The sequence below is a fragment of the Neolamprologus brichardi genome, chromosome 11, assembly GCF_056152115.1.
Source record: "Neolamprologus brichardi isolate AB-2024 chromosome 11, ASM5615211v1, whole genome shotgun sequence".
In the NCBI taxonomy this organism is placed as follows: domain Eukaryota; kingdom Metazoa; phylum Chordata; class Actinopteri; order Cichliformes; family Cichlidae; genus Neolamprologus; species Neolamprologus brichardi.
In genome coordinates this window covers 5,482,005-5,496,997 of record NC_142114.1, presented here as the reverse complement: position 1 = coordinate 5,496,997, position 14,993 = coordinate 5,482,005, and the positions used below count along the sequence as shown (strand labels likewise).

Below are 14,993 nucleotides of genomic sequence, written 5' to 3'. Positions count from 1 at the left end.
TTCAAATTGGGATTCATGCAGTCGATGTGTTTGTGAGTCACCATCCCAAGAGAGATAAGGAACCTGGCTGAGAGGGAGGAGGAAGAACGAGAGAGCAAAGAGCAGGAGACGCAGAAAGCAAAGGAGGTGGGGGCAGGAGTGTGTGAGTCATAAGGCCCGCCTGGTTGAGGTGATGATCCTCAAGATGCTATTTCTGGCGTCACCATTAATTCTGTGTTATCTCCTCCACTAGCTACTCTGTTTTCTGAGTGTGTATGCATGTGGGCGTGTTCAGTAAGGCCCTAAATAACACACCCTCCAGACTGATTACAAGGGGGGCTTCTACAATGTAAAAATGAACATTATTAACATATTATTTGAATTAATTTAAATCTATAATTATTTAAACATTGGTTTGAATCAATAATCATAAATTATAATTTTTTCTTGATTAAGAAAAAAAGGGAAGGCACCGGATTTTAAAGAACACAAAGTCCTGCTTAGCTAGTATTGTACACTATATTTAAATAACCCTGCAGGGAATTTAGGAAGTAAAAGTGTCAGTTGTTTGGCACACATAGATGGCAACTGTGAGATATTAAATGAAAACAGCAGGGAAGATTAAAGATTAAAATAAGATCAAAAACATTTGACCCTTGTGACAACAGTGAAGTATTTTTTTATTTCTGTAGGGAGACATAAACTAAGCCACTTTCTACTCCCACTTTATACCACTTTATACCTCTCACTTCTGTTGGGAGGTATAAACTTTTATCAACAGTTAAGCCACCAGTCTGTCAGTTTACTGCACAGTGTGCTGCAATACAGTTTTCACACATTTCCAATCCACCGATATGTCAGTTTTATTGTGCTATTCAAAAAATAGACATACTGCATGTAGACACTGATTTATATGTGTTCTTTATCCGATCTGTTCGCAAATAAGGGTAGCATCGTTTTTTTATTTAGTGGGATGATCCACTGTTACATCAGGAAAGACTTCAAGTTAGATATATAGCAGAAAAAAATATCCATTATGGATTAGAGTTTGTAATGCAGCAGGAAACAGCATAACATTACAAACCAGCACTGCCTGTTAAAGTCCTGGCCGCACTAGAAGGTTTGTCCATAATGGCTTGTTTAACAGCTTGGCTTTTCTTCATGTACTGAAGGCCCGCAGCTCAGTGGCTGTGTATCTTGAAAATGAAATGCCTTGCTTATTACTAGGTTGTTTTTTTTGTAGTTACAGCTATGCTTCTGTGTTGCATCTGAGAGTAAATGTGTTAAAATGACACCAGGACTTTTTAAATAATAGTAGAAAGAAGATTGGAGGTAATTAGAATAATATTGAAAAGGTCAACTTACATTGACAATAGTAGTAAGCATAGCAAATCAACATCTTATAGAGTAAATATACAAGCTGTGCTGCAAGAATTTGATGATGAGATATGGTTTAAAAAAAAACTGAAGCTTGTATCTTGGACAGTAGAATTGTTCTAACCAAGTACAGATTTTTTTTACAGTACAGGTTTGTTTATAATGATGAAACAAAAGATACATGTTAAGAAAAACAATGCAAAAACAAGCTTTTAAAGTGGTAGGGTAGGATTACAGTAATTGTAATAAATATATGTACAACACATGTGGACACAGTGTATTAAAAAGCAGAAAAACATGGCCGTTACCAGCTTATTGTGCTTCTAAGTTACAGTTACAGTGTGAATACTTGTATAACATAAAGGAATGAATAAAACAGGAACCGTCTTAATAATCACTCCTTCAGTTTCACATCCAGTACATAAGCAAATTCTCTATAGTGTAAAAAAATGTGGTCCTGGAATTTATCAGCTCTCCGGTGTTAAACATTGCTGACTGTGATATAAATTATTGAGTTTCAAATTTTGTGTGTGATAGTAGGAAGTCATTTATTGAATCTCTTTAATTCATCCATTAGTGCAGTCAAATACAATCCCATTGGAGAGCTGAACGTGCTCTCATCTTCCCTCCGTTATGTAACCTGTGTGTCACATTGTCTCTCTCGATGCACCCATCTTCATTTTCACGAGTAGCACTGACTCATGTCTGGTAGCTATTAGCATTTTGATTCAAAACAGCGTCTGCTCTGATGGATCTGTGTGTGTCTATGAGCCTTTTGTCACAGGGTGAAAAGGAAACAATGGAAAGGAAAAGGTGGGCAAGCCAGTGTTTAGGTATTAAAAACTTAAAAATAAAGATAGAAGACATGATGAATGTCTTATTTGCTGTATGTTGGAAGTAATCTGACATATCATTGCTGTTCTGCATGCTCTGTCTGGTTCAATGTAACTTTCATCAGCCTGTCTGCTCTTGTATATTGATTCTGTCTGAAGATTTACTGAAGGAAACAAGGTCACTGGCCTAATAAGACAGAAGATAGACACAGAATCTCCCCATACTGTCTCTTCTAATCTGCATTTATGTCTAATCTGTTAGGACACTGTGAACCTTTAGAAAGGTTAAGACCTTTGAGTTACTACTTTATCGGAAAGGAGAAAAAAAAAGGTATTATAAAACGATGTCGTGCTTTGTCAGCCTGGATGAACGTTTCAGGTAAATATAGTACATTTACACTTTTAACAGCCAATAATTCCAAACACGCACTCATCCTGATGGTCACTAGTCAGAGGTAATGAGTGTTAACTGGTACATTTGATCATTTCTGGGAATGGGGGCCAAAAATTTCAAATATGCCACTTGCTGCCCATCGCCCTCCAGCAGTAACAGCATTACCTTTTACAAAAGTAAGAATTCTCTCAACAGTAAACAAACAGAAAACAAGCTCTGCGGAAACTACTGCACAGTGTCACTATTCTGCAGATGTCTTTTCTAGTGAAATTTAAAAAAAAATGTTTTCTTAATATTAAAGTGAGTGTTTTTTTATTGTTTCATAACATCTGATAAATAAATCCCCTATATTTTGTTCATCCTTTCTAAGTTTTTAAAATCTCATTTTAATGTCAAACAAAATAAGATGAGGAACCAATACTATCTGTTATGTAAGCTGACCTTTTAAAAAGATAAACTGCACACATGGATCGACATACACACACCGGTCCTCTTACAACTTTCACTTTATGCCTTGATCTTAGCCTTGATCAGGGCTCTGACTTTGTGGTCACTGGCTGGATGTTCTGAACTTTGGTAAGTGTGACTGGCACCTTTCCTTCTCCGGGAGTTGGTGCTCTCATTATTGGAGTACCTGTAGCATAAGCAGTTACTGTGATTTAGATATTCATATTCATATACAAACGCAGAGCCATTTCAACAACCTTTTACATTTATTCTGCTTACATTAATTTGAACGTGTTATACTGGGAAAGAAGAGAATGAAAACTTACCAACTGTTGCTTGCAGATCTGCCAACCTCTCCTTAAACTTCTGTTGCAGAAACAATTCTTCTTTGGAGTAGCTTTTGGCAAAGGCAGACAGCAGGAGACCCACAGCCATGGAGGTGCCTCCCACACAGAACAGCACTGCACCAGTCAGCTTACAAACATCCAGTGCACGGTTGAAACTGACGGCATGGCTGTTACAAGAACAGTTCAAAGCAATCATTTATTTGCCACCAAGTCTCTTTGTTCAATATTTATACGACTATTTAGAGTTATTTCTAAATTTAAACATATGCATGTCCTACTAGAACACTGTTCTTGGACATTATTGTCAAGACTAAGAAGTAACACTTCAAATAAAGTTCATGATCTGTTAATTTTAAGTCTATGTAACCTTTACTATTTCAGAATAGCAAAGGTTACCTAAATTCTTTCCCACTCGTACATTGTACTGTTTCTATACCTGTCAACAAAGAGTAGATCATCTTCACCAAATGCTTCAATCTTGGCTGGAGTGGCATAACCTACCAAAACAACAATGAGGCCCGCAAACAAGATCAAGGTACCGAACGTGAGACAGACCTGTGAAAAGAAAAAGTCAAAAAACAACGAAAGTCAAAAACATATATTGTTATAGTTGTAAATAATCTGGTTTATTTTCAGTTCCATTATATTGGTGTTGTTTTGAACAAGCTAAGGGTTAATCTGACCTTCCAGAGTAAAGAGCTCCACCTGCTAGGCAATCTCTGAATCTGAAAATCTTCATCACGTTCCCAGATAGAAGCTGTGCAGTCCTCATAAAACTGGATAAGGAATCAAAGAAAAGTACAGGCTTTCTTAAAATTCACATCTTGAACCTAAACCTACAAGAAATGAAGGTTTGGTGATTTTGTGCTTAAGCGTTTAGCCGTTTGTGAGTTTCATAGGAGACGTCTTACTTTGTGTGGGTGGAGTCTGGTTACACTGTTACCTGGTGTAGGTAGGAGCGGACTCCATACTGCTGGTAGTTCCCACTGGTTTGAACTTGCTCTCTATATTCTGACCCACAGATCTCTGAGCAAGAAGTCATCCTTCACGTCTGTCTACCTGAGAACACACAAAAAAACACACATCTCCAATAACTTTTAAGCCTGATTTAATTCAAGAGATCTGGGAGGAAACTAAACTCTTGCACCTCTTCTTAATTATATAATGTACATATCTCCCAATATTGGAAACCTCATTTCAATGGAGGAAAATCTAGCTCAAAAACTTCTCAATTCAGCAAGGCAAGAAAAAAAATGACAGTCAAAAGGAAAGTGTGGGTTTGAATATAATGGGATCTATCTTCATATTTAAAAATTTTAGATTTACCATGAAAGCAGCCTGATATCAGTGGCATTACTAAAGCCTAATAGTACAGCCTTCTGCTCACCACAGCCAAAGCCGCATGGGTGAGGCTATTTCTGTTTTTATACATCATACTTGCAGTAGGAGTTAAAAAAGGCAGTTTGTTTATTTTATTTTTTGTTGTTGTTTGCATACACAGTTTCTGGACAAACTGTTTAAACACATCGTTGCATAAACATGTGCAGTACATTTATGCTTTAGTACACATAAGCATGTAGTCACTGTTGTTATGTAACAATGTACTGAAGGAATGGGTGCCATAGGGCATTGAGTTTAATGATGCATTCTGCTTGTCTGCTGTTATAAAATAAAGCATGACATATTACTCTTTGGATCCAATAATGTTTCAGCTAAATGCAGAGGGTGCTGACATACATAGAAAAATCTTTTTTGTAATGTTTAAAGAAAAACTATTAACAAACATAACTGCATATTGGACTTTGCCTCAACAGTGAAATATGTGAAATATGTAACTATTAGGTGTTAGTTAAAAACTAATAATATCTGTGACCATATGTGAATAGATTTGATGAACATTAATCCCCTACTGACTGAGAGCTAACTGCATTGCACAGTTCTGCTCTGTACAAACCAATTATGCTTCATGTTTTTGTTAGCTAATACTAAATCAACTATTTCTGCTGGACTGAATTACAATAAGAAAAGGGTATAATTGTGGGAATGAAATATTGAGTCCATATATGTTAAAATGTGATCATGCTCTTTCCAGTAAGACACTGGTATACAATGCATTGTGGTTGGAATAATGAAAAAAAAAACTAAGTGTCTAACCTCATAAGAAAACCACTGGCCTGATATAGTAAAACTCATCAGTTAGATGTCAGGCATAACAGTACATTCGTAGTACCTCCTGTAGCTGGAACCACATTATACCAAACTAGCGAGTAAATTATTTACAATATTATTATTAAAAGAAAAACATTTTATAATAATCATCTATATAAATTCATAGTTAATTACACATTACTAAATAACTTCACTTTTAACTAATTAGTAATCTTATAAAATAAGCTATTTTTCGATCAGTTTCTATGATATCAAATTTAAAAAATCATTAATAATATAGTATTGTGCATTACATCATAGTCAATGTCAGACGATAACACCTCACACACATCGGCACACATTGCATTTTATAAAACATATTGGTTGTTTGTTTGTTAGTTTGGTTTTAATCATTCCCAGATGCTATCATTCAATGGTTTATTTGCAGATCAGTGATCCAAACCTCTTGTGAAGGACCTCTTGCTCACATTTGCATGCACTGGACATTTATAATATGCCGGGTTAATGGTGTAAACCACAACATTAAGCTGCCCAAACTTAACCACCTAGTGAAGAAAACGTTAACAGTAATTGAAACAGATTGTGATCTTAATGTTCAAACTCCTGTTACACTTCACATATATTATAAACCTGATGTTCACCTTTGTAATAGTCATTCAAATAATGTTAATAGAGGCAGTAAACAATATTATCAGTCATAATCTGAAGCTTTACAGTTAATATCTAAACAACATTTTTAAATGAAAGTTCTACAGCCAAATTATATGTGGATGAGCTGTAGAGTAAGTCATATTAAATCAATTTACTAATGCAAAGTGTACAGTGATAGTGCAATATGAAAGAGTCCTACAGCAGAAAATTTGAGTGGACATGTCAAGTATTTTTTAACCTCCAACCCACAGTGCTATTAATATTGTTACACAACTCTAGTTTAAACTGTCGCTATGCTTATTTTTACTTAGCTTTTATATAGTATAGTATATATAGTTACCATTACATAATCAGTGGACCTGATGATGTTTATACTTTGGTCTGTTTTATTTATGTACTCCATAGTCACAAAATAGTTCAAAAACTTTTTAATTGGCGTAAACTAACCATATGACAAATACCAACAAAGGGTTAGTTCACTTTGTCTTCATTGTTGTAATTATAAGTAAGTAGATAAAGGACACATTCTCTCTGTGTGCAAACAACAGCTCTCATGTTGCTATTCGACCCAGCCAGTGCCTCTTATCTGAAATGCTGCATACAGATGAGGCACACTCTTCCCTAGTACGTTTACCTTTGTCACACACAGCTTAATTGTGCACAGTAAAGAAGAATATTTATATTGTACTCATATATCATGTACCTGAAAAATGAACAATGAAAGCTTGAGTTTGCTGACTGACTGTTAGTTTTAATTTTCTGTTTTCTTAGTTGTTGAGTCAACAACAAGGTGTAATTCAAATTTAATTCAGTCTGTTAACTTTAATGGGAACTTGTTATAATAGCTTTTAAGAAAACAAACATTTTTAATTAGAATGGCTTGAATAACTTTAAACAACGTCCAATCTTTAACTAATCTTCAATCAGCTGTTGTGTGTTTCCTTTCTACAACAGATAAAACAAGACATAAAAATAAAAGTAAATCAAACACAAACATTTTAACTCATCTCGGTTAAAAATCAGAGCTGTTAGGACAAATCAAACCAGAATGTCTTGATATAGCGGTCCAAACACATCAGCACCGACCACTGACCGTGGTGCTGAAAACCATTCAGCCTTAACCCAGCAGGAAAACACACAGACGTAATATGTGACGCCAGTCTGAAAATAGACTTCATCCATTCGCCCTCCCAACCCCCTATGAGATTGAGACCCACTGCACCGTTGAAGCTTAACCTTGCAAATGTGGACTTCACGTAAAAAAACAACACAAAAAACGTCCAAATCAAGTTGGCTGATGTTGTAACCACTTGAGAAAAAGTAGCTAATCCTTTAGCATGAAATGACATACGCCGAAGAAACGTATTGGAGAAACGTTGCTCCATGTTATTAAGACAGCAACGCCCGAAACGAGTTTAAAGTAAGACAGAAATGCTCGACATAGAAAAAATGAGATACGAACGAATGCACGGTGAGTAAAACAAACATTACTTTGACATTGTCAACACGGAAGCTTCTTCCAGATGTGCAGCGGTGCATGGAGGACACGACTGAAGGAGTCTTCTTAGAAAATGTGAATTCTCGGTGTGCTACTAACAAAAACAACAACCCGCACCGATGCTACAGCACTATCCCCATATTTCCAAATGATAATAATTAATGATGATGATAAATCGCCATTTACCTGTCATTACCAGCTCGGAGAGTGATCATTCGCTGCTCTTCCCTTAGCCGGGTCCCATCACTCTACAGTCACCCCTCTCTCTCTGTCGATGATTCACATTTTCACGCTGTCTACTGCGCAGGCGTTCCATCCATGACAGTATATGATTCAGTAACGATTATAAATAACCAGGCAGGAGTGATGGAAGGATTAGAAAAAAAGATTTCATTCATAATTTTACAGAATGTTTTATAGATAGATAGATAGATAGATAGATAGATAGATAGATAGATAGATAGATAGATAGATAGATAGATTTCAAGGGGATCAGGTCAGAACAAAGTCAGAGAACATGCAATGGTACAGAGTGACGTAAAACATATATTTTCTGGTCACATTTCAGAGCTCTCTATTTTTAGCTCACTTGGTGACATAAATGGCTGAAGGAAGTGTTAGTCACCATATCAGCAATCATCATGAAGGAGTTGGAATCTAAAAGAGCAAACTATATTGCGCCTCAGAAATAAAGTCCATGCGGAATAAAGAAAGAATAAGAATGGGAGACTGAGTTCCCCATTTGCCTTGCTCATGCCTTGCTTTAATAATGTAATGACATTTTTATTTCAGCTTTTAGAAAAATGTTAGCTTTTTTTGATACAGGCTTTGGAATTTAAGTTGTATAAAGAAAACCTGTCACTGTTTGTTTTGTTGACTTGGTTGTGGAGAAAGGCAGAACAGGTTTAATAAAATTTGTCTTTTCTTGGTCAAAAGGCGTAATTGTAAGTGACTGGAGCAGAGAAACAACAGGAGAACAAACAAAGGCTGGACCATTCAAAATTTAAAGAGTGATTTGGCAGAAAGGTAACTGAGAAAATTCATCTCTTTATTTTGAATGACTGATAGATGGAGTGCACGCTGAAAAGTCTCTGTGCCACAGGCAAATCACAGTAAAGGAATTCTTAAGTTTTTCTAGTGGAAAGTTAGTGAAATATCCACTATGAAAGTCATTGGATATATATGAAGTGATGCTGTAATGTCTTGAAAAAGAGGTCAAGTTACCTTGTGCTTCAAATCGAATGTTGCACTGGAAACGTAATAATGTAAGATCAAAGTATTACATGTACAACCAGCATCGCAAAAATGTTGCGATGCTGTGCACAGCATTATTAAAATAGAATCCAGTGACTTGGAACCGCATCAGTTTTTTAAACTGAAAAAAACAAACAAACTAGAATTTGCGCAGCGATACATCAAAAAAGTTTGGATAGAGACAGCAAAAACTGGAAAAGTAGATGGTAGCAAAAAGAAACACCTGGAGGAACATTTTGAAACTAATAAGGTTAACTGGCAAAAGGTCAGTTAAATGACTGTGTATAAAAAGAGCATATTAGAGAAGCTGAGTTCCTCTGAAGTAAAGATAGGCAGAAATTCACCAATCTCAAAGAAATACATGGAAATTGTGTAATAGTTTCAGCATAATGTTCCTCAACATAAAGTTCCAAAGACTCTGGGTCAGTCATGCAAATGAATGCACAGGCTCTGTTCATTGTGCAATCCACATGTGGAGGTAAAAGCTCTATTATGAAAAAAAAGAAGCCATGATATGTGTACATGAACCAGAAACACTTCTGGATTCTTTGGGTTAAAGCTCATTTAACATTGACTGAGGCAAAGTGGAAAACTGTTCTGTGGTCAGATTAATTGAAATTTGAAATTCTTTTTGGGAAAACATGGAGGCCACATCCTCCAGACTAAAAAAAAGGAAAGGGACCATCTGTCTTTTTTCTGCACTCTGTTCAAAAGCCTGCATCTCTGATGGAATGGGGTTGCATTAGTGCCTATGAAACTGGCAGCTTGCACATTTGAAAAATATATCATCAGTGCTCAAAAGTATATTAACAGCAACCTGTATTTAAAGCAACACACAGCTCCTTTGCAGATGTGATCTTTTTCAGGGAAGGCCTTTCACATTTTAGCAAGACAATGTTAAACCATCTTTTGCATCAGGTTCATAGTCCAAGGGTCTGGGTGCTGAACTGGCCTGTGTGCAGTTCAAACCCTTCAAAGCTTTTGGCACATCATGAAACAAATAATATGACAAAGAAGACAAGCTTAAGTTATATATCAGTCAAGAATGGGAACAACATACTTCTCTCCAAACTCCAGCAGCTGTTTTGTTTTTTAGTTCTATGGTGCAGCTCATTGATAAACATGGTGTATAGGTGTACAAGTCACCCCCAAAAACACAAAAAGGAAAAAGGAAAAAGAACACCTTCTTACCTGATGATAAATAATGAACCTTCACAGTAACATTTTTAAGGTAATGGATGCAATAAATAAAGTAAATGGAAGGCTGTTGAATAATGATAGGGGATTTTTTTTTATCTGTTTACCACTGGTTAACAAGACAACTCTACTGCCAGATGATGTGCCTGTGCAATGACACCACAGCATACTAATGCTTTTTTATTTGGACAAAATGTTCTGTTATTGTTCTCTGTATTGCTCTGTCTCTGTCCCTCGCTCTCTTTTGCCTCTCTCTCACTCTCTCTCTCTATCTCACTGAGAGAGAGGTTTCTATGGCAACCTGAGAAGGTCACCTTCAGGAAGTTCTCTGTGAGCTGTGCAGAATGCCAGTTGGATAATCAGGCTTCCTGTAATGACTGATGGCAAACCATAGCTCATTAGAGAGAGACAGCACTGAGCTGCAGAGAGCAGGGCGGATTATTGGTCACAGTAGAATAAAATAATAAAATGTTTATATTAAAGGTATGCTACTTAAATACTGTGTGTCTGGTGTTTGTTTGGCTAACAGGTTGTTCACCTACAACACACTTAGTGTGAAATACAGTACAATAATTACTAAATGGATGAAGGTTGTGTAGCTATAGAAGGCATGTAGCTTTTAACACTACAGTAAATAGTATAAGAAATATATATAAGAAAGAAAGCATCTCATATTGCTCATGTTTGCTTCTTAGCATCTCACTTAAGTTAACCGATATATAGGGTGATGGTACCTGGCAGGACATTGTGACCTACATTAGCAGTGATACTGTACATTATGACTCAAGATGCCTTTTGTGTATAAGTGTATGACAGCTGATTATGAAGGAAACTCCAATTTTACCACAAGCTATCCTGCAGCCCTGAAATGGTTTGACAGTAATGATAACAGGTTTGCTAAATCAACCTCTTTACTTTCGGGGACTTCCAGAGTTTGCCTTCACCTCAAGGTTAACTGCCTCATCCCCTGCAAATATACTACAGTATTTTAAAAAGTACAACTTTGTGTTTATTTAAATAAAAATGGGGTTTGCATGCAGATTTAAGTACTACTGAGGTGGACATTTCTCATGCAGAGTAAAACTGAGGTTATGTTTTGTAAAGTTTGTATAGTGCATTTTATTAGATGCTCAAATTTATCCGTAAAATTTTCATGACACAGATATAAGATAGAATGAAATGTTGTATTAAAAAACTAAGCTGCATGGGAGTACATTTAGGAAGCATAATGGCATATACATTAGCATTAAATTTCAAAAGCAGACAGTGCTTTTTTCTTGTGCTTTCTGCTGGTTATAGAAGAATGCTCTCTAAGATATGCATTACCACTTACTGTGTGTTGCCTGAAAAGCTGCAAACTGGTTACACCATTGTCTACTTCACACTGTGCATCCAAGCATCACACCCATTTCTTGAAAGAATCAAACAAGGATGTATGGACTTTTCCCTGTGTATTATGTTAATAGCAATGTGGTACACTTAATTATTTTTTTTTCTTTTATCTGAGATAGTAGCAGGATAGGAAGGAACACAAGCTGTGGAGATGGAGCGTGATACTCTGTGTATTATTCTGTTTGGAAGTCTTACAGTATGTCCAGGCATTCGTGATGATGTTACTCTGAGAAAACCCACCATCCATTCAAATTTTGTTGCAGATCACAAACCCATGGCAATAATATTATCTGTTGGGAGCTTTATAAACCGAATTGAACTAAACTGAACGGAACACCATGATAGGCATGGTGGGGGACCAGTACAATATTGGGCAAGTAGTTTTAATGTTGGCTGATGGGTGTAAATTTTCAATGAAATGTAAAAGAAAAATAATAATAAATAATACAGTTTGGAAAGTTCTCATTATCTAGTTACAGAGTAAAACAGCACCATAGCTATAATATTGTGCTGTTAGCAGGGTGTCATTGTTACCATGTTAAAAGTCAAATGTTTCAAGATAAACTTTCCCTTGTTAATAAGCCGGTGTATTGTTTCTCATTGGAAAGTGGAACAATAACATTTTAAAAACATTTTACTGAAGTGTCCCTTCACTTGGCAAGCTACAGTTACTCTGTTTTAAATGTTTACAGGCATTTGTTTATGCACCTCTCTTAAGATTTTATTCTAGGCATTTTAATAAGGTTGAGGTCTGGACTTTGGGCCTCTGCAACACCTTGATTCTTTTCCTTTTTGGCCATTCTGTTGTAGATTTTCTGCGGTGGTTGGCATCATTTTCCTGTTGCATGACTCAGTTTTGACCAAGCTTCAGCTGTTGGACAGATGGCCTCACATTTGATTCTAGAGTACTTTGGTATACAGAGATGTTCATGGCTGATTCAGTGTTGTGGCTGCAACAGAAGCCATTTCATTCTCCTTTGCTCTATGATTTCCCCTGTTCTCGTCTGTGGTCTTGTGTTCTTCCGCTGCAAATTTATTTCATTATACTCTGATTTATATGGTGAACTTTCTCTATAAGTTACTGGTCATGTATAGGAAAATGTTGTCCAGTTATCTTTTTTTTCTACCAACCATTCATTTCATGATGCAATGTTCAAGTGGCACTAATCTTAAATAAATATTTTTCGCATATTTAAAATAAATATCTATATTGAATTGGTAGAAATGTACACCTTATTAAGCTATTTTGCCTTGAGAGTTGTGTATTTGATTATGTCACCATAATTTATATACACTATATCTTAAAAGTTATATTAAGCACCCATATAATTGAGTCTTTTTTAGAGGGGGGGCACTTTAAGCTATTCTGTTAGTGTGCTCTAAATTATACTACACAGTAAGGCTCATTATGATTGGATAATTCTGGATAATTTGATATAATATACATAATATAAGCAAATCAAGTCAGTTATATTTCTATAACCCAGTCTCAAAAATCACAATTTCAATCAATTGGCTTTGCTATCTGTACAACATACAAATCTATCTTCCATTAGCCACTAAATCTTAACAAGAAAAAAATCCCATGGTGACAGAGATGTTATAAATGAAAATATCAGATAAATAATTTAAGCATCTCATGGCAATACATTATTTGCCGTTAATCTACCAACGTCAACACCCACACTGCAGTCAATATTAACTTTCTCCTAACAAGCCTGACATCTACTGGACTTCGTGGGAACTGCAATAACAGTGAACAAATTTAGCCTAGCCTCAGCACCATTACATACTATCTAGACACTGACCTACATTCGTCAAACATGTACTGATATTATTATGTGTACTGTTTGACAGTCATTTTAAGGTAAACTATGATTTTAATACTTAAATTACGTTTTAAAAAATTATAACAGCATTTGATGTCGGTGCAGCCAATGAAAACCTGAAACATTCTGCTCATGAAATGAAATAATCTGCAACAGAAGCTTTTCCTCGATGTCAAGGCTTGTGCAATAGCTCTTTGATATAATGTGATTTATTTATTTCCTGTTATATTATATTATGATGAGAATTGGAGGCACAGAGGAAATGAAAGCTGATTCTTTGCAAAAGCTATTACAATTGTGAAGTGTGCATCCATAATTCAACATTTCTGAACTGAAGTTTCAAGATTTCTTACACAGAAACTAATTAATGTTTTCTTGTTTGTTTTCTTTTTTCAAGTGAGACAAAAGATAAGAAAGATTTTGTAGTCGTGATCGTACCTGCATTGCATTTGCTCTCCCTAACTCTCTTATATTGTATGATAGATGGAGAGAAGGAAGACCAGATTTATCCATCTTGAATCCTTAGCCTTGGTGTTGTGGCCTATTTGTCATCTTATTGATTCCTCAGTCAATCTGCCATTCCAGGGCTGGAAGCTTGGACTTTCCACTTGGACTTGGACCATGCTGTATTTCATAAACCACTGACTGGAGGGGGCAAAAGTGCCATTGTGATGGAGGTGATCTTTCTCTTTAGAGAGAAAGCTGTCAAAGTTATAGCTGTACAGACATTAAACCAAGGCAGCATTTATTCAGTTGGAAAGAATTGTGGTGAGAAAAAAAAAAAGTAAGATGGAGCGGTAACCTTTGGTTAAATTAATTGGTTTATCTTTAGCTTCATTCTTATATGGGCCATGCGCCATATAAGCCAGTAATATGAGAGAAATCCCATATCTATAAATGCTAATGTAATTCTGACACAGGCCCTTCAGTAATGGCATCCATGTAATGTATTGTGACCAAAAAGGATCAGTTTTACATCAATTTCAGTAAACTAATAATGATGTTTATCCTTAATTATAATTATCCTTATGCTCCCATCATGCTTTAATAAACAGAGAAGACTGGGATTTTCAAAGTTATGGATTTGAAGGCAAATAGAGAGGAAATATGATCTCCTCATCTGAAAGGAGCTGTCAGGTATAAATCCTGTATATCGTCCAACACAAAATTATTAATAGCCAGTAACACTTAATGCACATGCCCTGCCACGCACACAGTTATGAACACAGATTGCTGGGTCAATAGCCTGATGTCCCTGTAGTTACCTACCCCCACATTTTTAGCTGTTTTAATTGTACCATTTGTGCACATGTGCGCCGATGGTGGTCGTCTTTCACTGGTCTATCAGGCTTGATGTATGGGTCTCAGCTGTAATAGTCTCTTTCCTCTGCAGGCACAACATCTTTTATAAGAAGCGCACTTAACAACAATTAATCACGCTGAATCACACCCCACAGGGTCACACTCTCTCTCACACACTTGTTTCAAGCCATTTAACTGAGAACTGCCAAAAAAGTATAATAAATTTAAAAAATTTTTTTCAAAAGGATAGAGCAGTTCCCCAGAAAGGTTTGGTTTATTAAGTTTCTTAATTTAGGAAGAACACGTAGCATGTAGCAAAAAGAG

At 36.1% G+C, this 14,993-nt stretch overlaps 1 protein-coding gene across 1 annotated transcript; it reads right to left on the bottom strand.

Annotated features, from left to right (window-relative positions):
• Positions 1 to 640: 640 nt before the first annotated feature.
• Positions 641 to 7,974, bottom strand: nrsn1 (neurensin 1). The gene is made up of 6 exons (XM_006804402.3): positions 7,882 to 7,974; positions 4,321 to 4,436; positions 4,061 to 4,153; positions 3,814 to 3,932; positions 3,357 to 3,544; positions 641 to 3,217 (listed from the first exon to the last, which is right to left on the bottom strand). The coding sequence occupies exons 2-6, from the start codon at positions 4,417 to 4,419 to the stop codon at positions 3,114 to 3,116; spliced, it is 603 nt and encodes a 200-aa protein (XP_006804465.1). The 5' UTR covers positions 4,420 to 4,436; positions 7,882 to 7,974; the 3' UTR covers positions 641 to 3,113.
• Between the last annotated feature and the right edge of the window lie 7,019 nt (positions 7,975 to 14,993).